General features: G+C 42.1%; 1 protein-coding gene across 1 annotated transcript in view; it reads left to right on the top strand.

Annotated features, from left to right (window-relative positions):
• TIAM1 (TIAM Rac1 associated GEF 1) overlaps positions 1 to 24,218 on the top strand; it is a 261,857-nt gene that overhangs the window by 226,064 nt on the left and 11,575 nt on the right. Inside the window, 13 exon segments of the mRNA XM_050937175.1 lie at positions 6,391 to 6,504; positions 12,682 to 12,757; positions 12,760 to 12,860; positions 13,370 to 13,438; positions 14,119 to 14,244; positions 18,410 to 18,422; positions 18,425 to 18,517; positions 20,539 to 20,547; positions 20,550 to 20,647; positions 20,650 to 20,719; positions 20,836 to 20,918; positions 20,920 to 20,955; positions 22,508 to 22,616. Coding sequence (XP_050793132.1) covers positions 6,391 to 6,504; positions 12,682 to 12,757; positions 12,760 to 12,860; positions 13,370 to 13,438; positions 14,119 to 14,244; positions 18,410 to 18,422; positions 18,425 to 18,517; positions 20,539 to 20,547; positions 20,550 to 20,647; positions 20,650 to 20,719; positions 20,836 to 20,918; positions 20,920 to 20,955; positions 22,508 to 22,616 — 997 coding nt within the window.

Here is a 24,218-nt window from a genome sequence, read left to right as displayed (position 1 = left end):
AATTCCCTATCACTTACCACCTTCCAAGTGTTTGCAGATGATTTCTTTAATACCTGCTCCATTATCTTCCTGGCACAGAAGTTAAACTAACTGGTCTGTAGTTTCCTGGGTTGTTTTTATTTCCTTTTTTATAGATGGGCACTATATTTGCCCCCTTCCAGTCTTCTGGAATCTCCCCCGTCTCCCATGATTTCCCAGAGATAATAGCTAGAGGCTCAGATACCTCTTCTATTAACTTTGAGTATTCTAGGATGCATTCTTCAGGCCCTGGTGACTTGCAGGCATCTACTCTTCTAAGTGATTTTTTACTTGCTTTTTTTTTAATTTTATCTTCTAAACCTACTCTCTTCCGTAAGCATTCACTATATTAGACATTCCTTCAGACTTCTCAGTGAAGACCGAAACAAAGAAGTCATTAAGCATCTCTGCCATTTCCAAGTCTCCCTTACTGTTTCTCCCTCCTCACTGAGCAGTGGGCCTACCCTGTCCTTGGTCTTCCTCTTGCTTCTAATGTATTGATAAAAAGTCGTCTTGTTTCCCTTTATTCCCATAGCTAGTTTGAGTTCATTTTGTGCCTTTGCCTTTCTAATCTTGCCTCTGCATTCCTGTGTTATTTGCCTATATTCATCCTTTGTAATCTGACCTAGTTTCCATTTTTTTATATGACGCCTCTTTATTTTGTAGGTCACGCAAGATCTCGTGGTTAAGCCAAGGTGGTCTTTTGCCACATTTTTATCTTTCGTAACCATCGGAATAACTTGCTTTTGGGCCCTTAAAGTGTCCCTTTGAAAAACTGCCAACTCTCCTCAGTTGTTTTTCCCTCAGTCTTGATTCCCATGGGACCTTACCTATCAGCTCTCTGAGCTTACCAGAATCCGCCTTCCTGAAATCCATTGTCTCTATTCTGCTGTACTCCCTTTACCCTTCCTTAGAATTGCAAATTCTATGATTTCATGATCACTTTCACCCAAGCTTCCTTTCACTTTCAAATTCTCAACTAGTTCCTCCCTATTTGTTAAAATCAAGTCTAGAACAGCTTCCCCCCTAGTAGCTTTTCAACTTTCTGAAATAAAAAGTTGTCTGCAATGCAGTCCAGGAACATATTGGATAGTCTGTGCCCCGCGGTGTTATTTTCCCAACATATATCTGGATAGTTGAAGTCCCCCATCACCACACAAATTGGGCTTCGGATATTTTGGTTGTTTGAAAAAAGCCTCTTCCACCTGATTAGGTGGCCTGTAGTAGACTCCCAGCATGACATCACTTGTGTTTTTTTTACCCCTTTAGCCTAACCCAGAGACTCTCAACACTTCCGTCCTATGTTCATCTCACCTCAGTCCAAGTGTGTACATTTTTAATATATAAGGCAACACCTCCTCCCTTTTTCCCCTGTCTATCCTTCCTGAGCAAACTATACCCATCCACACCAACATTCCAGTCGTGTGTATTATCCCACCAAGTTTCAGTAATGCCAACAATGTCATAGTTGTATTTATTTATTAGCACTTCCAGTTCTTCCTGCTTATTACCCATACTTCTTGCATTTGTATACAGGCATCTAAGATACTGGTTTGATCTTGCCTCCCAGCTTTGCCCTGACCCTCCTTCCTCTCTGCCATTATAGCCCGTGCTCCCTCCTGTTTCCAACCCATCTCCCAGGTCTTGTTCCCCACTTACCTGTGGCGTTTGCTCACATGTCCCCGTCGAACCTAGTTTAAAGCCCTCCTTACTAGGTTAGCCAGTCTGTGCGCAAATAAGGCCTTTCCCCTCTTTGAAAAGTGAACGCCATCTGTGCCTAGCAGTCCTTCCTCGAACAGCATCCCGTGGTCGAGGAAGCCAAAGCCCTCCTGGCGACACCATCTTCGCAGCCAGGCATTCACCTCCACGATGCATCTGTCTCTGCCCGGACCCCTACTTTCAACAGGAAGAATCGAAGAGAATACCACCTGTGCTCCAAACTCCTTAACCCGTACTCCCAGAGCCCTGTAGTCACTCTTGATCTGCTCAGTGTCACACCTCGCAGTATCACTTGTGCCCACATGGATGAGTAGCATGGGGTAGTAGTCAGAAGGCCAGATAATCCTCGACAATGCCTCTGTAACATCTCGAATACGGGCCCCTGGCAGGCAGCATACCTCCCGGGATGAACGGTCAGGCGACAGATGGGTGTCTCCATCCCCCTCAGCAGAGAGTCTCCAACCACCACTACCCTACGTTTCTTATCAGTGGTGGCAGCAGACCTCCCAGCCTTAGGGTACGAGGCTTCATCTCCTTAACTTGGGGGTGATCCTTCTCTCTCCTATATCAAGAAGAGCATAACGGTTATCTTTTACCGCAGCAGGGGTGGAGCACTGCCTGCTGCTAGAAGTAACCAGCTGGCTGTGTCCACCCTGAGCCTCTTCCTCCACTGGTGTGTCAGATACACCCTGAGGCATCTCCTCCTCCACTGGTGTGTCGGTAGTCTGGTGAACTGGGACAGCTACGTCAGCTGTCTCCACATGGATACTGTCCAGGAATTGCTCATGGATATGGATGTTCCTCAGCCTAGCCACCTTCTCCTGTAGCTCTCCTACCTGCTGCCTGAGAGATTCCACCAGTAGGAACCTTTCACATTGGATGCCACCCCCAGCCTGGATATCAGTAAGTGGAAATTGCAAATTACAGTCTTTGCAAGTCCACACCAGAATCTGGGTAAAAGCATCCATGCTTTGGTGCTCTGTCTGGCTACAGGCGCAGGTGGAGGAGACAGAAGCAGTGCTGGCACAGGTGTTGTGGGTCCTCCTCACCATTGTAAGCCTCCTTCTGTCAAACTCTCTCAAATCCCATCTGCAGCTCCCTGTCCGCTCTGCTCTGCTGTACAGAAAGGTTTTGGATGTGGTCAGTTTATAGGTTCAGGGGACCAATGAGTCACAGATGAGACCGACAAGGGACCCCCACTCCTTCCTACTCCCTTCCAAACTCCCTTGCAAAACTCTGTTAGCAGCTCCTGTTCGCTAAGCCCCCTGGTCACTTGTGCGCAGCTTTATAAAGCCCTGGCCTGAGTGAATGCCCCGCCCACTGGTTAAGGCTCAGCCAATTACCAGAAGCTTCTAGCTTTCAAACCTTCCTGGTAGCTCCGCCTCCAACTGCCAGCTACAGCACACGGTCCTTCAAACAAACAAACAAACAGACTGACAAACACAAGCTCAGCACACAGCAAGTAACCCCCAAACACAAACACTGCAGACAGTCACTTACCCCACAGATGCTGTATGTGCTCCTCCTTCACCTGGAGAACTCCTTGCAAAACTCCCTGTTAGCAGCTCCTGTTCGCTCACTGCTTGTTTTCTAACCTTTAGACAGTATGTTTGTTTTTTCCTGATATTAATATAGTTCCAGAGTACACCAGATGTGAATTTAGAATGGAAAAAACAAGCAGAAGACACTTCTAGGCTCCTTTCATATATCACAAAGAAGGGGGACAGGAAAAAAGGGGGGGTTTTTTGCCATTTCTAAGCAGGTATCCTTTAAAATGGGAAGAATTAGAACAAAACCTCATTATTTCAATGGAATTATCCTGCTGTAAACAGCAAGAGATGGGATATCTTAAAATTGTGCTAGATACAGCATTAGAAAATGCATTATAGAAACAATCCTGCATAGGAAGAGGAATTGACTGATAGTCTGGTGTTTTTAATCTCTAGAGTGTTGTTGTCAGCCTATGTACAGCTGACTTTTAATGAGCTCAGTATCTCCCAGTTGTAAAGATCAGCAAACTCCTATGCTTATCTTTTTTTTTTTGTTTTAAACAAAAGTTGCACTAGAGAAAGGTCAAAGCCCCTCTAAGCCAAACTCCTCTGAATTTCAGTGGTTTGTGCACATTATAGACTGTCTACACAAGCACATTTGTTGGCAAACCCTTTTTGTCAGTCAGGGATGTAGGAACCTCGCCTTCTCCTCCTCCCCCCCCCAGGTGATAAAAGTATCAGTGTGAACTGGCAGGCCAGTCCTCGCCCACAAGGCAAACCTGCCAACCTGAAACACATTCTCACCAGTAACTGCACACCGCACCATAATAACTCTAGCTCAGGAACCAATCCATGCAACAGACCTTGATGCCAACTCTGCCCACATATCTACACCAGCGACACTATCACAGAACCTAACCAGATCAGCCACACCATCACATCATCGGTTCATTCACCTGCATGTCCACCAATGTAATATACGCCATCATATGCCAGCAATGCCCCTCTGCTATGTACATCGGCCAAACTGGACAGTCACTACTGAAAAGGATAAATGGACACAAATCAGATATTAGGAATGGCAAATATACAAAACCTGTAGGAGAGCACTTCAACCTCCCTGGCCACACTATAGCAGACCTTAAGGTGGCCATCCTGCGCAAAAAAAATCTTCAGGACCAGACTTCAAGAGAAACTGCTGAGCTTCAATTCATCTGCAAATTTGACACTATCAGCTCAGGATTAAACAAAGATGTGAATGGCTTGCCAGCTACAAAACCAGTTTCTCCTCCCTTGGTTTTCACACCTCAACTGCTAGAACAGGGCCTCATCCTCCCTGATTGAACAAACCTCATTATCTCTAGGGGTGTGTGTGTGTGTGGTGGTGTGTGTGTGTATAATATATATCTATATATATATATATATATATATATATATACACACACATACACCTGCTGCTGGAAATTTCCATTACATGCATCTGATGAAGTGGGTATTCACCCACAAAAGCTCATGCTCCAAAACGTCTGTTAGTCTATAAGGTGCCACAGGATTCTTTGCTGCTTCTAGTGTGAACAATGCTACATTGGTGGCTGCTCTCCTGCTGACATAGCTGCTGTCACTTGTCAAGGGTAGTTTCCTGTCGACATAGACCGGCTACACAGGTGATCTTACAGCGGCACAGCTGCTGTTGTACAGTTGTGCCGCTGTGAGGTCCACAGTGTAGACCAGGGGTAGGCAACCTATGGCACAGGTGCCAAAGGCAACATGCGAGCTCATTTTCAGTGGCACTCACACTGCCCGGGCCCTGACCACCAGTCCGGGGGGCTCTGCATTTTAATTTAATTTTAAATGAAGCTTTTTAAAATGTTTTAAAAACCTTATTTACTTTACATACAACAATAGTTTAGTTATATATTATAGACTTATAGAAAGAGACTTTCTAAAAAACATTAAAACATATTACTGGCACACGAAACCTTAAATTAGAGTGAATAAATGAAGACTCCGTTGCCAACCTCTGGGTAGACTAGCCTCAATTTCTAATCCAAGATCTGTATGAGAATTTAAACCAGTTCTAAGTAACATCTTTGTCAGTCATCCATCTCTAGTTTAACAGGATACCATGTAGCTAACTTACTAGTGTAAATTTTATTTAACAAAAACTAGCCTTTGTAATTATTTGCTTAAAGTGTGCTAATTATATAATTTAACACGCTTGGTCTGGAGGTTAAAACGTAGAGGCAGGTTCTCAATATCACAGAGCAACAAAAGCTTAAGTATTTGGCACATTGTAGCCATCACGACACATTTACTGTGGTGATCAGGTCAGTAGCGCTTTGTTTAGGGAATGTGGCAGATCACTACTTGTGGATGTGTTTTAAAAATCTAACGAGTTGAAATGCTACTGGATGTTCATTTCCTTTTTTCTAATTTAAGACATGTCTCTTGAAATTAAAACTAATTGCCTTGCAGCTGTGATTAAGGTACAGTGCACTAATGACTCTGTATGCATTTCATTTACCAAAAGTGTTCTGTGAAGATGAATCTTCTTTTGCAGTGTTAATGAGAACCAAATTATCTATTGATACAAAATCTCAACACATGTAGAAGTTGAGGTAAAAGGATTAAAATGGGGACTACTTAAAAAGCAAGTGAAGGTGTTCCAATAATCTAACTGGCTTTTTAACGTTGTCTAATTGGTGTGTGCTGTCTGCCCTGATGTTTAATAATCTTATGCAGTACAGGTTGCAGCCAATCACTGATACTAATCCACAGGCAATAGACATTTATATTCCACTGTCAGCTTCCCCTCTGCACGTTTCAGCCATTTCTTGCAGGAGCTCTCCTATGACCATTTCATGAAAGGGAATCTTCAGAAGTGACTTCACTAGTTAGAGCTGAGAATTAAATTCTCATTAATCTATTGAAAGAACAAGGCCTACAGCAAACAACACAGGAGCAGAGTCTTACAGAAGTGCAGTAGCTACCCTCATTAAAATACAAGAGAGGATGTTTTCTGTGCTTGTGTCTCAAGTAAGCAGCATGGACTATGAGGAAAGAACACTTATCTGGAGCAGGAAAGAATTTCATATCAGCTGAACATGGAAAGAAATGTGGATTCTTTTTTAGTGTATCTGTTACTGAAAATGCTGAGTAACAGAATTTTCACAACAATATCTTTCCAATGATGTCAGCTTTTTGGAGAGTTAAACGTAAACCGAGGAACAAAGGCATGGAGAGACCCTACGATTCTCTTTATCACATGCTGCATTTGGTGAGCAGATCTACTATTGTGGAGTGTAACTAGATTAAACAATTAGCCTAATGTAGCCTCATGGTGTAGTAATTTTTTTAAGAAGGTATAAATGTGATACTAAGTAAACAGTTATGCTTATGCCCACAGAAGGTTGTTTTTAGCATATTAAGTTTCTGTAACAGCGAGGCCAAGCCTTGGTGGGATTTTCCTGAAGTTTTGTTTGGATTTTGGAGAACAGTTTTTTGTGTTTAAATAAAAAGTTAATTTTGTCCATTTTTGGGTAGAGGTGTTGAGTGCCCTGAAGGACCACACTTGACTACATACACTCACCCCTATATTTTATTTTTTTAAATGGGGACTGGCAGAGGAAATTGCAGTCCTCTCTCAATTAGAGGACAATCGGCCAAAACACGAACTATTTCAGTGATGTCCACATGCTCAACTTTTGAGAAATGCTCCTTCCCAGGAAGGATGTGAGATTAGCTTACCTGCTGAGCTCTTTGCAGGATGGGGATGGCTTTTGTTTAATTGGTGTGCACAGACCTAGCACCCAATCCTACAGACCCTTGTTTGCACCAGTAATTCCATCAAAGTCGCTACTTGAGATCAGTTTGTGAGTGAAGGTTTGCAGGATTGACCCCTAAATATGATGCAGTAGTTTCCTTGACTTAAACTAACACACTCTGAACTGGTGTCTCACTACACCAGTGCTTGGTAGGGAACAGATCTGGAATGGAAGGTAAAGGGAGCTAGCTGTTTATCTGTCTACTGAATTACTATGTTCTTTCCCCTAAATTGCTAGGCAATTGGATAATAGTGACATTTTAATAAAGTGTTTAAGAAGTTAAAGTAAAATCTGCACTGTATCATAACTAACACTACTTTAGCTGGCTGTAGAGTCTTTCAGCTTGTCACTATTTACTGTCTCTAAATAAAAAACATTGGCAGAGAACTCCTTTCTAAAGGTGCATGCAAAAAGATGATTTGATGTGTCTTGAGCAAACATGGAGAAGTTCATGAATGTCAATGACCTTGAGATTTGTAATTTGTCTGTTGCAAAGCATCGATTTTAAATAACTTGTATTTTTACCAGTTTTAAAATATAGCTTGATGTGAGAATCCAAATTGCAAAGTAGAAGTGTGCTAGCTGGCCCCTGACATGACTGAAGTTTGTGACTGGTCATCTCAAAGCTTCCATATGTGAAGGGGGGGAAAAGAACAAATCCATGCCTTATTGTGGGCCAATATTTTGGAACATAGGAATTGTTACAGCACCCTCACTAGAATAGTGTCAGACTAAGGCATTTAAACTACAATGAGCATTTCACCTAAATGAGCATTTAAAATTGCTATCTAGTAGTTTGATATTCAGGGCTTTCCCTGTTCTTTATGTAGTCCATTTGTTTCCAATGACTTAACGTGAACAACTTCTATGAAAGATCTGGTAACCCAGAGTTAAACTGTTGCAAAATGGGAGGGGAGCGGGGTTAAAAAAACACAATTGCTCTACTTTATAAAAACTTCAAAACCACCTACACCTCAAATTCTAGAACTCTAATAACCATTACAAATGTGATTGTCTTTTTGTGGATGCATATTTCCTATACTCTGCATTGCAGAAGTCACAGCTGATATAACACACTATAAATAGTTTCTGCAAACTTATGTATGATATTGCCTCGATAGAATAACTTTATTTCCAAATGAGATGCCAAATGGAAGTTTCTTAGGTAGAAATGTACATTTAGGTCCACATATGGCCCCAATCACAATAGTCTGTTTAATGTATTTATGCTCATAGCACTTCCTTACATCACAGGAGTGGTATTGTCTCCATTTTACAGATGGAGATGTGAGCGACAAAGAGGCTAAGGGCTTGTCTTCGCTGCACTGTTAGCTTGAGCTATCTACTGAGAGATAACTCCTCTAGAGTGAGAAACAGTCACATTGCAAAAACACTTGTATAATAGTGTGTTTGGATTAGCAACAGTAGCTGAGCCCTCACTGCATTACTTGTTTGAGCTTCAGCAGCACTAGAGCTTCAATCCACACCCCCTGATGGGCAGCTGCCTTAAGTTTAAAGCACCACTTAATTCAAGGTAGAGATTTTTGTGTACACATGTAAGTCAGATTCGGGTGATCTACCTCAAACTAATCCTGAAGTGAAGACCAGCCCTATGTGACTTTCTGACGGTCACACAAGAAGCATATGGCAGAGCAGGGACCCAGATCTAGGATAGTGCCTTAATCACTGGACCAGCCTTCCTTTCTGAGGAACTTATCTTATTAAATACAGTGGCCCAGAACAGTCTAAACTCAGGCCTGCTTCACCACTTCTTAAACTGCCAGTTCCCTACAGCCCTGATTCAACAAGGCATGTTAGCATATGCTTAAGTTCCAATAAAGTCCTAGAATGAAATCCTGGCCCAGTGAAGTCTGTGGTAAAACTTCCAGTGACTTCACCGGGCTGGGATTTCACCCCAAAGTGCTTTGCTGATTGGGGCTGTCAGACTTGATCCTACCCCAAATGGTGCAGGATCAAACCCTTCGTGAGCCTAGATGGAGTGAGGAACAAGAGAGTCCACAATCGATAGCATGATTATGGTGCAAGATAATTGAGTTTTATACAACTGTATTTAATCAGCAGTGAAATACTGCAGGGTCAGAAAGAGAGATTACAGACTGCCCAGAAGCTGAATTAGAGGCAGACTAGTCCTACTCTCTCATTCAGGTAGAACAGATAAATTGCTACTCCGTTCCATACCTACTTGCTCAAAGTTTAGATCTCAGCTACTCAAGATGAATGTTGTTGTTGCAATAATCAAACTCCAACCAAAAGAGATTTTCTTCAGCCATTCATATTTCCTGTAAGTCGGCTGTAAACTGTTGATCACTTAAATGTGCGTATTAAGAAAATGTCACCTTTGTGTAATTACTGATCTAATACATGGTAGTTTTATGCTTGGATGGGTGTTGGCAACCGTAAAGTAGCTGTGGATGAAGCAACTGTATTGTTCCAGGAAAGTCCTTACCAGGTGACGATTAATGCACCTTTTGGATTTCATGGCCCTACGCTTATAGAGGTGAATTAAAGGGAAGTAATAGCTAGCCATTCTGCTTATGTACATGGGACAGGGACCCTTTCACCATTAGGTCACCAGTCTGCTACTGCTGATCTAGGCCAGATATGGAAATTCATTTCCACCTGCCAGTTGTTTGGCCTATGTTAAATGAATTGATGGTATCCCTTCACCTCCTGGTGGGCAGGGCTCCTTCTCCTAAGTGGCTTCTCTGGTCATTCCCTACAGAGACTGAGTGCATTTTCAATGAACCCTTAATACAGATCGAAGGGGCACAGAGACTGAATTACTCTGACCCAGAGTTTCCTCCAACTCTGGATTAAGGAATAGTAAAGTGGGGAAACTTAGGCAGCCACTGCCTAATATACCATACTATATCATCTCACTCGCTACACATTCCTCATTCCACCCTGCCTCCTTCCCTCTTCTTATCTCCTCTTAAACCCTCTCCTTGCTATGTTCCACCCAGGTTTGCTCCTGTTTCCTCACGCTGACCTATTTTATATTGTCCCATATGATTGGAACAACATCAGAATCCAATGTACATCAGGGTTTCTCAAATGGGTCGCCGCTTCTGTAGGGAAAGCCTCTGGCGGGCGGGCCGGTGTGTTTTACCTGCCCCGTATGCAGGTCTGGCTGATCGTGACTCCCACTGGCCGCAGATTGCCGCTCCGGGCCACTGGGAGCTGCTGAAAGTGGTGCAGGCCAGGGGACTTAGAGAACATGACCTCTGAAGGAAGGCTGAAAGAACTGGGTTTGTTTGGAAAACAGAAGACTGAGAGAGGACATGATAGCAGTTTTCAGGTATCTAAAAGGGTGTCATAAGGAGGGGGAGACAACTTGTTCACCTTAGCCTCTAAGGATAGAACAAGAAGCAATGGGCTTAAACTGCAGCAAGGAAGGTTTAGGTTGGACATTTGGAAAAGTTCCTAACTGTCAGGGTGGTTAAACACTGAATAAATTGCCTAGGGAGGGAGCGGAATCTCCATCTCTGGAGCTATTTAAGAATAGGTTTGATAAATATCTATCAGAGATGGTCTAGACCAGGGGTAGGCAACCTATGGCATAGCCGCCTAAGGCGGCACACGAGCTGATTTTCAGTGGCACTCACACTGCCTGGGTCCTGCCCACCGGTCCGGGGGCTCTGCATTTTAATTTAATTTTAAATGAAGCTTAAACACTTGTGAAATCCTATTAACTTTACATACAACAATAGTTTAGTTATATATTATAGACTTATAGAAAGAGCCCTTTAAAAGGTTAAAATGTATTACCGGCACGTGAAACCTTAAATTAGAGTGAATAAATGAAGACTCAGCACACCACTTCTGAAAGGTTGCTGACCCTGCTCTAGACAGTATTTGGTACTACCATGAGGGCAGGGGACTGGACTCAATGACCTCTCGAGATCCCTTCCAGTTCTAGAGTCTATGAATGTATAAAGGAGTGCTAATACCTCTTTTCCCGTGAAAATAATCTGACTAGGACCCACCTGCTGTTTTATACCAAGATGAAATGAAAAAACAATAGATGTAGAATAGCCAGGCTAGATGACTACAACAGCACAGAATATTAGGGTTGGAAGGGACCTCAGGAGGTCATCTAGTCCAACCCCCTGCTCAAAGCAGGACCAATCCCCAGATTTTTACCCCAGTTCCCCAAATGGCCCCCTCTAGGATTGAACTCACAAACCTGGGTTACCAGGCCAATGCTCAAACCACTGAGCTATCCCTCCCCCCGTCCATATTATCCTTGCCATGATCACCACACTTTACAAGAGATTGTGCCATTCTTTCTCCAGGGACCACACTTACTACACTCCTGCATTTGGTCTGTGCTCCTCCTTTAACACTGTCAGCAAGTACAGAATTGGACAAAAGCAGTTTAAAACAGTGGTGGTCTACTTACATCAGTACAAGTGCCAGTGACTCTACCCTAGTTGTAAAAGCGGCAAAGAGTTCTGTGGCACCTCTATAGACTATCCAACGTATTGGAGCATGAGCTTTTGTGGGTGAATAGCCAAGTGGGTATTCACCCACGAAAGCTTATGCTCTAATACGTTTGATAGTCTATAAAGGTGCCACAGAACTCTTTGCCACTTGTATAGATCCAGACTAACATGGCTACCCCTCTGATATTTGACACTACTCCTAGTTGTAGTAATAGTGGGGATATTTGAGTAAAGAGAGGCTAGTAAAGATATCCATAAAGACACCTGTGCAACTCTCTTGAGCATTACTCTGCACAGATGTAACTGAGTAGAAATTTGTAAACAAGTGTGAGGCTCAAGAATAATAGACTGATGCTCTCCTGTATCTATGTTGACTCTGCAGTGATTACAGGAGGCAAAAGCATAAAAAAATTCACGTCAATCATCAGATATGACTAAAGTGCCTTTTTTATTTTTTTTGAATAAAACTGCACTTTCCTTTGGATGGAGGAGTTGTGAACTGTACAGGAGAGAGGGTAAATCCTACAGTAATGAAAATGGTACAGTATGCAATGCTTAGTTTTTATTTGAGGTTTATTTAAAAAATACCCCTTGCACGATGCTTAGGGCTTATGTACATAATCTTTATGATGACAATTATCTATCACTCCATCTTTTGTAGAGCTGAATCAGTTAGTACAGAATGACAGCTGCCCAAAGCCAAGTGTGGTCCCTCATCCTGGGCTTTCCAGGCCCCATGGGATTTAGTGTAGATTTCCTGCCTTTCTGATTTCCACTGCCTGCATAAACCCATAACTGAGCTTATAACAGCAGAGGATCTGGCACTGTAGAGTTTGGTTTCACCATGCTGGCCCTTCTTCTCCCTTCCCAATGATAAGGGACGCAGGTGGCGTAGGAGATAACTATTCTTCTACACAAGGGGAAATTTCCAGTTTAACTCTGACTGCTGTAAGGTCACTTTGCACTGTGTATGCTGTGGACAGTGAACTTGGCAGATTGGAACATCCAGCCCAGGATGATAAAACCGCTGATACAGAAGCACAGCACACTTCTTGGAGTTACATTAGTACATACAGGATGTACGTGGGGTATACAATAGCAGACTTAAAGTTCATATAGCTCCTACTTTAAAACAATGAGGCATAATCTTTTCTCTTTTTAAAGAGTACAGAACAAGTTGCTGCATTTTGTCGCAGTCTACATGAGATGAATCCTTCTGATTCGAGTTTGCATCCTCAAGAATTTACGGGCCTCAGCTGTCCACCATGAGACAACTTACAGATGCTGATAAACTGCGCAAGGTTATTTGTGAATTGCTTGAAACAGAACGCACCTATGTCAAAGTAAGTTACGTTTTGTCTGTTTTTTTCCTTTTTCCTTCCAGAATTGAGCTTCTAAAAAGCTAAAGTTCTGCAATATATTTTGTACCATGTATGAAAAAATAAACTACTTTACTAGACTAGTGGCAAGTTACCTTTTGCAGTAAGACTTCTCATCAATTTTAATAGAAGCCATCCAAAAATACATTAGATATTTTAAAACTGAAACAACTGAATAAAGAGTTGTGGTTTTTAACTGTGGCATGAATCTTATTTGGTTGGGATACAGAGAAATTTTCAGATGAAATCGCATATCTTAGTTTATAAGTACTGGTAATCTAAATTGCACAACTTTTTTTTGTCTTAAATTTCACTAAAATAGAATATACTCCTATCTTATACAAGACAGATGAAATCTAGAGACTACATCAGTGGTATAGAGAGAGAATCTTTGTCACTGTAACAGTTTGAGAGAGGTACTTGGAAGAAATTATATTAAAGAGTATTTTCTTTATTTTTGTGTTTGTTTTAAGGACTTAAACTGTCTGATGGAAAGATACCTGAAGCCTCTACAAAAAGAAACTTTCCTCACTCAAGATGAGGTATGGGAACGGTTGCCATAGTGCTGCCAGATTTTTTGTTTGCTTGACTTTTATTGTCTGATGTAGGAAGGAATGGAAGGAGCCATGAGGGTTAAATTTACTTAGGAACATTTTGAAATGGACTGACACTGACTCTAAAAATACTGATCAGTGTTGTCTAATCTTCTGATAAACTCCAACAGCATAGTGTGGCTGTTAAGGCCATGTCTACAGTACAAAATTATGCTGACCTATTTGTCAGCATACAGCCACCGCAGTTATTAAATAGCTTGTGTGCACACACTTGACTCCATGAGGACACGCACTGCTGACACACCAGGAGCACTTGTTTTGATTGTATTGTCAGTAGAGGGCATTGTAGGGTGGTTCCTGAAAGCCAGTAAGTCGACGTAAGCAATGCGGTGTCTGCACTGACTCTGCGTCAACCTAATTACTCAACCATGACTCTGCACCACTGGGGAGGTGGTGTTACTAAATTGGCATCAAGAGGCACTTTACTTCAGCATTTAAGTGAAAGCACTTCCACAGCTAGGTTGAGGCAAGGCAGCTTACTCGTCCTAATCCTTTAGTTTTTCTTCAGCCTAGTCTATGCTAAGTGCTAATGTTCTGTAAATTGTGACTGGCTGGAAAGTCATCTAAACTGAGACTTAAGCATATTAACCTTTTATCTCTTTTATTAGCTCGATGTTCTCTTTGGGAATTTGACTGAAATGGTAGCATTCCAGGTGGAGTTCCTGAAAACCCTTGAAGATGGAGTGAGGCTGGTTCCAGAGCTGGAAAAGCTTGAAAAAGTTGACCAATTTAAGGTAAACACTTTATTTAAACTCTGGCTGAATGTCTAAAGCAAACTTAAATAAGGCTTTTGGCATACTACTGTACATATTTTTGCACTGGCAAAATGTACTGCAGAAGTAGTCCTCTTAACCTTGTATCAGACCAGTTGGACTACCATGACTCTTATTTTGTAAGGACACATTTTAAGATTTTACATGAACTTGTGTTGCCTACCACCATGACTCCTTGGAACTAGAATATCACACTGTAGCTATAGTTCATGTTGCATTTAGCTTTATAGATCAATCCCACTCAGCAAATGTGTGATATTTACCTCTTTGTTAGATTTTCAAACTCTGAGGAAAAGCTAGTGGCAGAAATATAATTGTGTAAAACCTTAGTACTGACAAGTCTAAATTGCCAGTTCCGGGAAGCCACTGGAGAAATGGTTTTGAACTGTAAATTGCATTCTGTACTTGGCAGGCTCTTAATGCACATGTGGGCTGGAATGGCAAGCTATTGAATATAATGCTGCTTTTGAATCTTAATTTCAAATACTTTAGGGGGGAAGGTAGAAATCTTAAAGGGAAGAAACCCAAACTGAATTAAAAATAAACGGGGAAAGACCTAGTGTGGAAGGGTTGGTTGCTAAATGAATGAATACCACCACCACTGTAATTGGATTGATCTATGGCAAGTAACTCATGTAGTGTTGAAATTAACACAACCCAATGCATCTCCTCCTGGTCCTTTTGCTTGTTTCAGCACTGACCTTGATAAAAGGACGAGATGTCTTGGTGAATAATAATTCCATTGGGTTTGCTCCTCCAAGAACATGGATTAATTGAAGAGCTTGTGGAAGAAGTCCCTTTTGGTTTTGTTCTTGATTGCTTATTTTAAACTGGAATAGTCACACAACCTACCGCTATGGTTCATCATTACAAAATAATTTTTGTTCTTTAACTAAGCATACTGAAACATAGTGCTGGGCAAACTAGACTTTCATTGATGAATAGGTCTTGCCTCCTGCAGTCCATGTCTTGCTTATGGACTCAAAAATGACTTTATACTGAAGCAAATTTGAAGGATTTATCAAACTTGTGTACTCTGCATATTGCCATACAGCTCAGAGACTTGAATCCTCTTTGAGGCAGACTTTGAGTAGCTAGAGTCATTCCATATGTATAGTCAGTGCTACATCCTGAGCATAAAGTGTTTTGACTTTGTGAGAGAGTGATATTTTACACAAAGATCTGGCCTTCCTTCCATCCATCATTATATTCAAAAGCAGCGTTCCATGCTCTTTGGCCAGGTTTCCACAATGAACAAAACAGCCCTCCGTTGACACGTGAAGGTTGCACTTCCCAATCAATTGTACCTGGTGCCATCAGCGGAGCTGCCCCAAAGACTTGTGTATTTGCAGGATTGAACCAGATCTGAGCTTCTCTACACAAGGCCTGGTGTGATGCCAACAACCATGGTCTCCCTGATTGGTGCAGTGGTCTTTAGTAGACTCTGGATGTTGTTACTGAAGCATCTACCACTACATTCTCACAATAATCAGTTTGTGCATTGAACTGATGGGGGAGTGAAGTGACAAAGAAGTGTAACATTGGAGGGGACTGTCCTAAATATTTTTGTTTTGTTTTTTTTCTCCCCGCCACGTGAAACTCTTACTTGTTTTCTTTACATTGGACAGAGAGGAATAAACTGTCAATATTCTGTTACCTACATTTACAAAAGAGTAACTCAAGTAGCTGAACAGATCAGGTTCCCTAATAATAAAATGAGACTGCAGGAGTAAGTAACTGTTGCTTTCTCCATGGAAGTAAACACTTTATGAATCCTGTAGAGGTTGCTGCATAAGAATTTAATGGTACATATGAAATCAAGATTATAGGCGTAGACTTAATAGAAGATAATTAAAAAATTATTAACATATCTAGCAGTGATGAATAACCCCTCCACCCACTTGACTGGGGCAGGCAGACTGCCCTGAGGGCCGTGTCAGGTTTCATAAATTGTATGGAGGGCTGGTTAGGAGAGAGAGAGGGTTGTGGCCTGGCCCCCACCTCATCTCTGCCCCCCCATTTGCCCCCCAGACTCCTGCCCTATCCAACCCCCCCCATTCCCTGGCAGCCTCTCTGGGACCCCTGCCCCATCCACACACCCCTTCTCCCTGCCCTCTGCCACCCCATCCAACCCTCCCCCCTTCCTGACTGCCCCCCCAGGACCCCTGCCCCCATTCAACCCTATTTCCCCCCCCCCCCCAGCCCCCATTCCGAACTCCTCTTCCCTCTATCCAGCCCCTTTCCCCACCTGCTTACCATGCTGCCTGGAGCACTGGTGGCAGGTGGTGCTACAACCGCACTGCCCGGCTCGAGCCAGGCCATGCTGCCACCGCCACCACATAACACAAAGCACTAGGTCAGGCTGGCTCTGCAGCTGTGCTGCCCCAGGAGCTCTCAGCCCCACCGCCCAGAGCATTGCGCCGGCGATGGAGCAAGCAAGCTGAGGCTGCAGGGGAGAGGGGACAGCAGGGGAGGGGTTGGGGGTGAACCAAGAGCTTGGGGGCTGGGCAGGATGGTCCCACAGGCCGTAGTTTGCCCACCCCTGTACTTGACACTCTGTGGGGAGGAAATAACTAATCCATCACACTCTATAAACACCTAATATAGCTTGGTTTGGCAGAATTTTACTTTTTTAGATAGATATATCTATGTCTAAGTTGATGGATAATACCTATTTAAGTATTTTTTTTTTAATTTTGCTTTTATTTCTAATTTCAGTTCAGTTGTGCAGAATTATGGGTTTTAAGCTCTGTTTCTTTCCAAAGACTTGGAATTTATTTCAATATCCACAATTGTGGGGAAATTATGGTGGGTCAGATAATTATTTAATGACAGATCTTGATATTCAAAAAACTGTCAACATTATATGTTTCAAAAATTTTAGCCTATAATCACTCTTAAGTTCTCAAGCAGCATTTTTCTGATTTTTCCTGTCTGTAAACTTCAATTATCATAGATGGAAATGTTTTCATTGATTTGCATATACACGACATTCATCATTTACCATTTAAAAATCGAATCCTTTCCAAGCCTAAATATGGCCCACAGAAGGATTTTGTGGGTGAATAATGGGGTGGGGGAAAATGGGACTTGGGAGATCAGAGTTGAGTTCCGTTACATATTTCCTGTATGACCTTAAGCAAGGTACATAGCTTCTCTCTGAACTGGTTCCCTAGTTGTATAATGGACTTGTCTATTTAGATTGTACATTTTTTCTTGGGGCAGGACTTCCTTACTACGTGTTTGCATAGCATCATCGGGCCCTGATCTTGGTTGAGCTTCTGAGCATTTCTGTAATACAAATATTTTGGGGAGGAGAAGACAAGTCCCTGCTCTGAAAATAAAGCTGTCTGAGGAGGGAACAGACTGCAATATACATAATATTTGATCACTTTCAAGCTACATATTTAATAGTTGGTGGATAGTAACTACAGCAGATTGCAGAAGTTAGTTTTTGCTCATTAAACATATTGAACTATTTAGGTTCCAAATAAGCCCATGGGGGTGGAGGGGAATTGCACATTAAAATTATATATACAGTATGACACATTCTAGATGAGTGGTTCTCAAACTTCTGTACCAGTGACCCCTTTCACATAGCAAACCTCTGTGATTTTTTTTCCCCCTCCCCCTTATAAACTACAAATACTTTTTAAAAATATATTTTAACACCGTTATAAATGCTGGAGGCAAAGCAGGGTTTGGGGTGGAGGCTGACAGCTCACAACTCCCCATGTAATAACCTCACAATCCCCTGAGGAGTCCCAACCCCCAGTTTGAGAGCCCTTATTCTAGATCAACACCAATTTAAACAGGAAATAGTCAGTCAGCTCTACAGTAGATTATATAGAGCAGGTAGAAAAGAATCTCTGACCTTCTGTTCTTCTCCAGCTACCTGGTGAGGAAGTCCCCCCCCACCATCTAATCTTCTGATCAAATTGCTATTACTGAATGTTCCCAGGCAGGATGAGAACCTAGTATAGATGGTCAGGAACATTATAAATGTGTGATAGCCATAAAAACATGGCACAGAAGATCTTATTCTTTCTAAGTGGTCTGATTTCAATAGCTTTGTCAAAAGGAAATCTAATGATTTGTGGTTTTTTCGCACTTCTTTAAATCCTAGAAAGTGTTGTTTCCTTGGGTGGATCCTTTCTTTACTATGCTGACCGTTTCAAGCTGTACAGTGCCTTCTGTGCCAGCCACACTAAAGTTCCAAAAGTTTTAGTAAAAGGTAAGATCTGCGTGCTTTATGTGTATCTTTTCCAAACACTCCTTTGATGTGGAAAACTTCCCTTGCACAACGTAGGAAAGGCTGCAGGTGTTGTCAGTCTGACAAAGCACAAAAATTGACCACCAATGCGTGTGCCCAAAATGCCAACTGAGAATCCTGTTAACATTATGATAGTAAAGGCTATCCCAGTGCAGAGGGGCTCACACACAACTTTATCTACACTAACACTACATGGTTTTATAACACCCTTACTATGATAGCATCTGAGCTCTTTCCAGTAATACATTTTAAGCAATGTGACTAACATCTGTCCTGCACAGTTTTGTGCATTCGACCCCTTCCCCCAGGGAGAATTGTGCATGCAGGATAGAGTGAGGGGGTAGGAATGGGGAGGGGGAAGGTGGGGATGTTGGAGAAGGCAGGTCAAATAAGTGTTGCCTTTGCACTTGGAGTGAAGCTTGTGATACCCACAGGCATTAAGGGCTGTGTACTACAGAAGTCTGGCTAATGTCCTGTGTTTGAAACCCAAAGAAACTTGGCAGGAGCGGAGGACAAGGAAAATCTTCCTGTTGCTTCCTCTGCTGCTACTATTCTAATCTGGGTCAGCGTGTGTGGCCCCTTTTTCTTTCCTCTCCATGAGGTGCTGCAGAAGATCTCCACCTCCATAACCACGCTGAAGAGCTGCTGTGTCCAAAGTGTCTGTGGAGCTGGGTTTCAATGTGACTGCTCTGCGGGAGTGACTTTCACCTTGAAAGAGTTAATCTAGTAGTGGATTTAGCAAAGCTTTGTATAATTATATTTTTTATTTTGGGTGGTAGTGATAGACTAGCAGCTCTGGTTGCAGGAGCAACATAATTAGAAAAAATATGCTCTGATTTTCAAGGAGCACTTGATGTCAGATAAATAAGCCAGAAGACTTCTGATTTTTGTTTTTTTTAATTGTAAACTCTATCTACCATGCAGACAGATGCTGGCAATCCCCCTGAATAAATGATTTGTTGCCAGCCACTTTTATGCTCTCTCCTGGGAGCACCTAGATTGACCTTATTAAGGACATAAGCTGGGTATCTTTGGCTGTTAGTCTTTTAACATCCTTTTATTTGCTGAATTGTAGACTCAGATTTGGAGCCCTGCTTGCTCCAAAGATAAATCTTTAAAGTCTGGTAGAATGTATATGTATTGCAGCATTTTCATATGCAGTTTTGGGTGGTCCTATGGCCTTCTGGTTGCAGTGGCAGTGCCTTTGTTATTTTAAATTGTAATAATAACTTTACTGTATTGATATAACTGTCTACTAAATGCTCAGCTTCTCCTGGAAACAGTTATCCTTATGGAGGGAATATTTGCTGTACAGCATACTCACATTTTTATAGTATCCATTCTTGAACAATCTCTGGGGTTGGGAGCAGTAGAAAAATCATCCTGCCTATAAATAGAGCATTGCTAACAATTTACTGCGCCATGCCTCTATCTAGTAATGTCTGAAATATATCAACTGGTATAACGTACGTGTATAATTTATTTTAGTTCCATCGGTATATTCTGTTCCACTTCCTTACAAATTTTTTTCATGTTTGCTGTTTGTGCTGTACTTCAAGGCTGAAGAGTAACAACAAAATGCAATTAAAGATGCACGTAATATTAACAAGACCAGACATACCTATGACACTACTGCTGTGAATTCTTATAAATAGCAGTGACACTTTTTGATTAAACTAGTGGGAGGGAGGAGGGTTGGTGGGCTTCATACCGCTCTACGGTACTAGAAATATGTGACAGAGGATGGTTAAATAAAAGATGTTTATCGTGGTATGATCTAGTCATGAGTTACTTCTCTATGGCATTTGATACTAACTAAAAACTTGAAGTGTATAAAACATGGTATTGTATACTTGATCAAAATGTGTATTTTTCCACAAACCATGCTTATTCTAGGCAAGTGAATTGCACCCTCTAAAAAGTTAATTCATACTGGCAGATGTTTCGGCTAATTAAAAACAATTTTTAATTCTAACTTCTAGCTAAGACAGACATTGCTTTAAGGCATTTTTGGATGCTCAGAATCCTAGACGGCAACACTCCTCAACACTGGAGTCTTACCTTATCAAACATATCCAGCGAATACTGAATAGTACCCTCTCCTGCTGAGGGAACTCTTCACTCTGACTGATGCAGACAGTGAAGAACACTATCACCTTGATGGTAAGGTGCTGAACTGTGGAACAGTGTTTACCTGCTAAACTGGGGGGTAGGGAACGTTTCTTCCCCTCACTCTTTCCATGAAGCAACTAGTTATTTTCCACTTGCTTTTCCTCTAGTGGCCATAAAAACAATGAACAAAGTTGCCAGCCATATTAATGAAATGCAGAAAATACATGAAGAGTATGGTGCAGTGTTTGATTCAGCTCATAGCAGAACAGACAGGGGAAAAAAAAGAGGTAAGGATTTTATTCTTGGCTTTCTTTTACAAGTCTGTTATTCCGGAGTCTTTCTTCTGGTATGAATTACTGTATATGGTTACAGCTACCATGACAAATTCCTTTTTCTGCATTGTGTCTGGCACGACATGCTAAAAGTTCTTAAAGGTATGGTATAGTCTTGGAGACAATACATAGAACAATGTTTCAGCCATGAGTGGTGATTTTGGGTGCCCATCTCAATACTCCTTAAAGGGGCATGATTTCCAGAGAGTGCTGAATGCTTACCCTGTGACAATAAGGCCCATTTCAAATTGGACATCGCAGAATTGCTAGTTACTACTGAAAATGTAGACCAATTCTTTTGAACTCTTTCAAGGTGGAAACCTCACCATGGAAGGTTGGCGAGACTAAGGTATGAGATGGGGATTCAACAAAGCAGCGGAAGGGGGGACTAGAGCAGCAGCCTGCAGGAATGGTGAGGAGAGTCTTGAGATGAGAAATTGGGGCTGGGATGGGAGGGGTGAGCTTCAGCAGCAACTTGGAGGCAGTGGAGGTCAAGCAGGAGAGGCAGTTGTGCTCATGGAGGAGGGTAGTCCTGGGGTTAGCAGCACTGTGAAGGCTGCAGGTGCAAGCAGAGTTGGACATTGGTGTTTGAGACTAGCCAGAAGTATGTGGAGACCAGAGTTGAGTCTGGTAGGCCAGGAGTGAGTGGAAGTGCTATAACCCTGGATTGAAGAGCAGTCTTGTGTGCTAATAACTTATTGACATTTAAACACAAGCGAGACTGGGTTTACCCTAGGGCCTAGAGAATCCCACCAGTTCAGGGCAGGGGACAGTGGTGGGGAAGCAGGCACTGCTGTTACCCATGTTCTACTCTGTTCTGTGGTTAAATGGAGGACTTAACTTTCCAGAGATGTCAACTTAGCGCTTCTCACGTGCTGAATTCTCAATTTGTGTGTTCACGGGGGAGGGGAAAGGGTGAGTCAATGAAAACTGACTTGTTGCCTCTGGAAATCAAAGTGAAAAATCTGGTTGTCTTGACTAACTTTATTGTATGTCTGCCCATAAAGGTTAGCACCGTTATTAGTCTGTGCTCAGGAAATATGTAGGACTTGCAGGTTCAATTGATATTCTTTGGCAGAGCTGTGTACAGGAGGTAAAGTTGTGTACCAGAAGCACTGTGGCTGGCTTCAGCTAGTAGAAATATTCAATTCTTTGAGCACATTAAATGTAAAACAACATAAAGAGAAACTGAACAGAGAGAGATGGACAAATATTGTAAGAGTTCAGAGAGATTTTTGGCTGCTTCTTGTGAAATTAAACCTTCCTGCAGACTTTCAACCCTAGGCTGTACCTAACTTACGCACAGAAATTAGGGATTTGATTGCATATATGATCAGTTAGCATTTGGCACAATCTGTTTGCACATAATTGCAACTGCCTAGTCCTGATGGAAAATCTTGCTCCAAAAGTTTGCTGATTTTTAGAGTAGATTTAGATGAATTTAGTAAAGCAGTGAAACCCTTTACACTGGTGCTTTTGTATTATTTCATATGTTTATGATTGGCAGGTTGCAGACCTTTCCATGGGAGACTTACTTTTGCATAATACAGTGATCTGGCTTAACCCTCCTGCATCACTGGGGAAATGGAAGAAGGAACCTGAGTTAGCAGCATTTGGTATGTACTCTGGTGATTCTTTCAGACACAAATAGGCTTGCACAAATAGATCTTACTGGAGCAGACACCTAAGACTGTGATAAAGGTACATAGACAATGACAGTTACCTAACAGTGTTCTTGCTACATCCTCTGGAACTTGAAAATTAAATGCATAACGATTTGCCCCTGAATGTAAAGGGCCAAATTCTGCTCTTAGTGATGTAATCTGGAGAGATTCATTTCAAGCAACTACTGTAACTGAGAGTCTTGTGGCACCTTATAGACTAACAGCCGTTTTGGAGCATGAGCTTTCGTGAGTGAATATCCACTTCGTCGGATGCATCTGAGGAAGTGGGTATTCACCCACGAAAGCTCATGCTCAAAATGGCTGTTAGTCTATAAGGTGCCACAAGACTCTTTGCTGCTTTTACAGATCCAGACTAACACGGCTACCCCTCTGGGCCAGATTCTACTCACTCAGTTACAGTATCAAAGTCCATAGGAAGTGAGTAGCTAAAACCTCCCTCTACATGTTAGCAACCCTCCCCCCCTACCCTTGATTGATTTTGTTTCAGTAGCCTAATTCATGGCACTTTGCTCTCTTGCTTTTAGAATCACACCTAGGACAATGATACTTTGACTGAGGCTCTGTAATGTGTCTCCTGTGGCTCTTGCAGCACATATTAAAACTGATTTAATATTAATGAGGATGCTCTTTACTATGTTATTAACCGATTGTAGAATACTTGGTCAGTCCTGTTGCTGTGAGAATACAAGTATATAAATAGTGTGAATTCATTGTTTGTTTACTACTATGGCTCCTTTGGGTGATGCTGATTGCTAATTTGGCTCCTGAACCACTAAGGTCTCAGTATCAATGATCTAGGGGTGGTTGGCTTTTTTGGTGGTTTTTGTTTTAACTCCCTCATGTAGCCAAGTGGCTGTCTTGATCTAGCAATTTGCTAATAGCACTTGGAAAGCCAGTGGCTACTAATTTTCAATATTGCCATTGTAAATAAAACTCTTCAGCTACCCACTGATGATGTCCCAACACTAGCACGACAAAGGAACCACTTTCGTTCCTGCTGTCTCGCTGGTGAGCAGCTGCCCAAGCCCTTTGTCTTTCAATTGTGTATAGACTGGTCCTGTGGTCCGGGAAATGGGAGAGCATGCCTCCAAAATAAAAGTGGTGATCGACATCAGTTCAGTGATTTGGGGGATGTGTATTCATTTTCAGTTATTGTGCAAAGAGTTTTACATCCTCTTTATAAACCTCGAGACAAATATTCTAAAACGAAGGGGTGTCTCTGTGGGCCACTATGGAAATTATGATTTCATTCCTTTGCCTGATTCTTTAAACCCAAATTCCAACATACTTTCCCATAATGTGCATGCACATTCCAGCTATAACTGTGTATTGACTCCTATTTATAGGCCCCTGTCACAGACATCAGTGGTCCAAATAGGCCATTGGGTCCGGTAAATGTAGTGTCAGCCCTATGACTCCTTGTATGCAACTAATCAGGGGACTATCTCTTTTGTTGTTGGTGGTTCTGTTTTTGAACAGTGCTGTCATGAACATACAGCTAATGGTAGCATAAAATCCCTCCCTTACCTGTAA

The sequence above is a fragment of the Gopherus flavomarginatus genome, chromosome 1 (assembly GCF_025201925.1).
Source record: "Gopherus flavomarginatus isolate rGopFla2 chromosome 1, rGopFla2.mat.asm, whole genome shotgun sequence".
Taxonomy (NCBI): domain Eukaryota; kingdom Metazoa; phylum Chordata; order Testudines; family Testudinidae; genus Gopherus; species Gopherus flavomarginatus.
The sequence above is the reverse complement of the archived record's forward strand: the minus strand, read 5'-3'. Positions and strand labels throughout refer to the sequence as shown.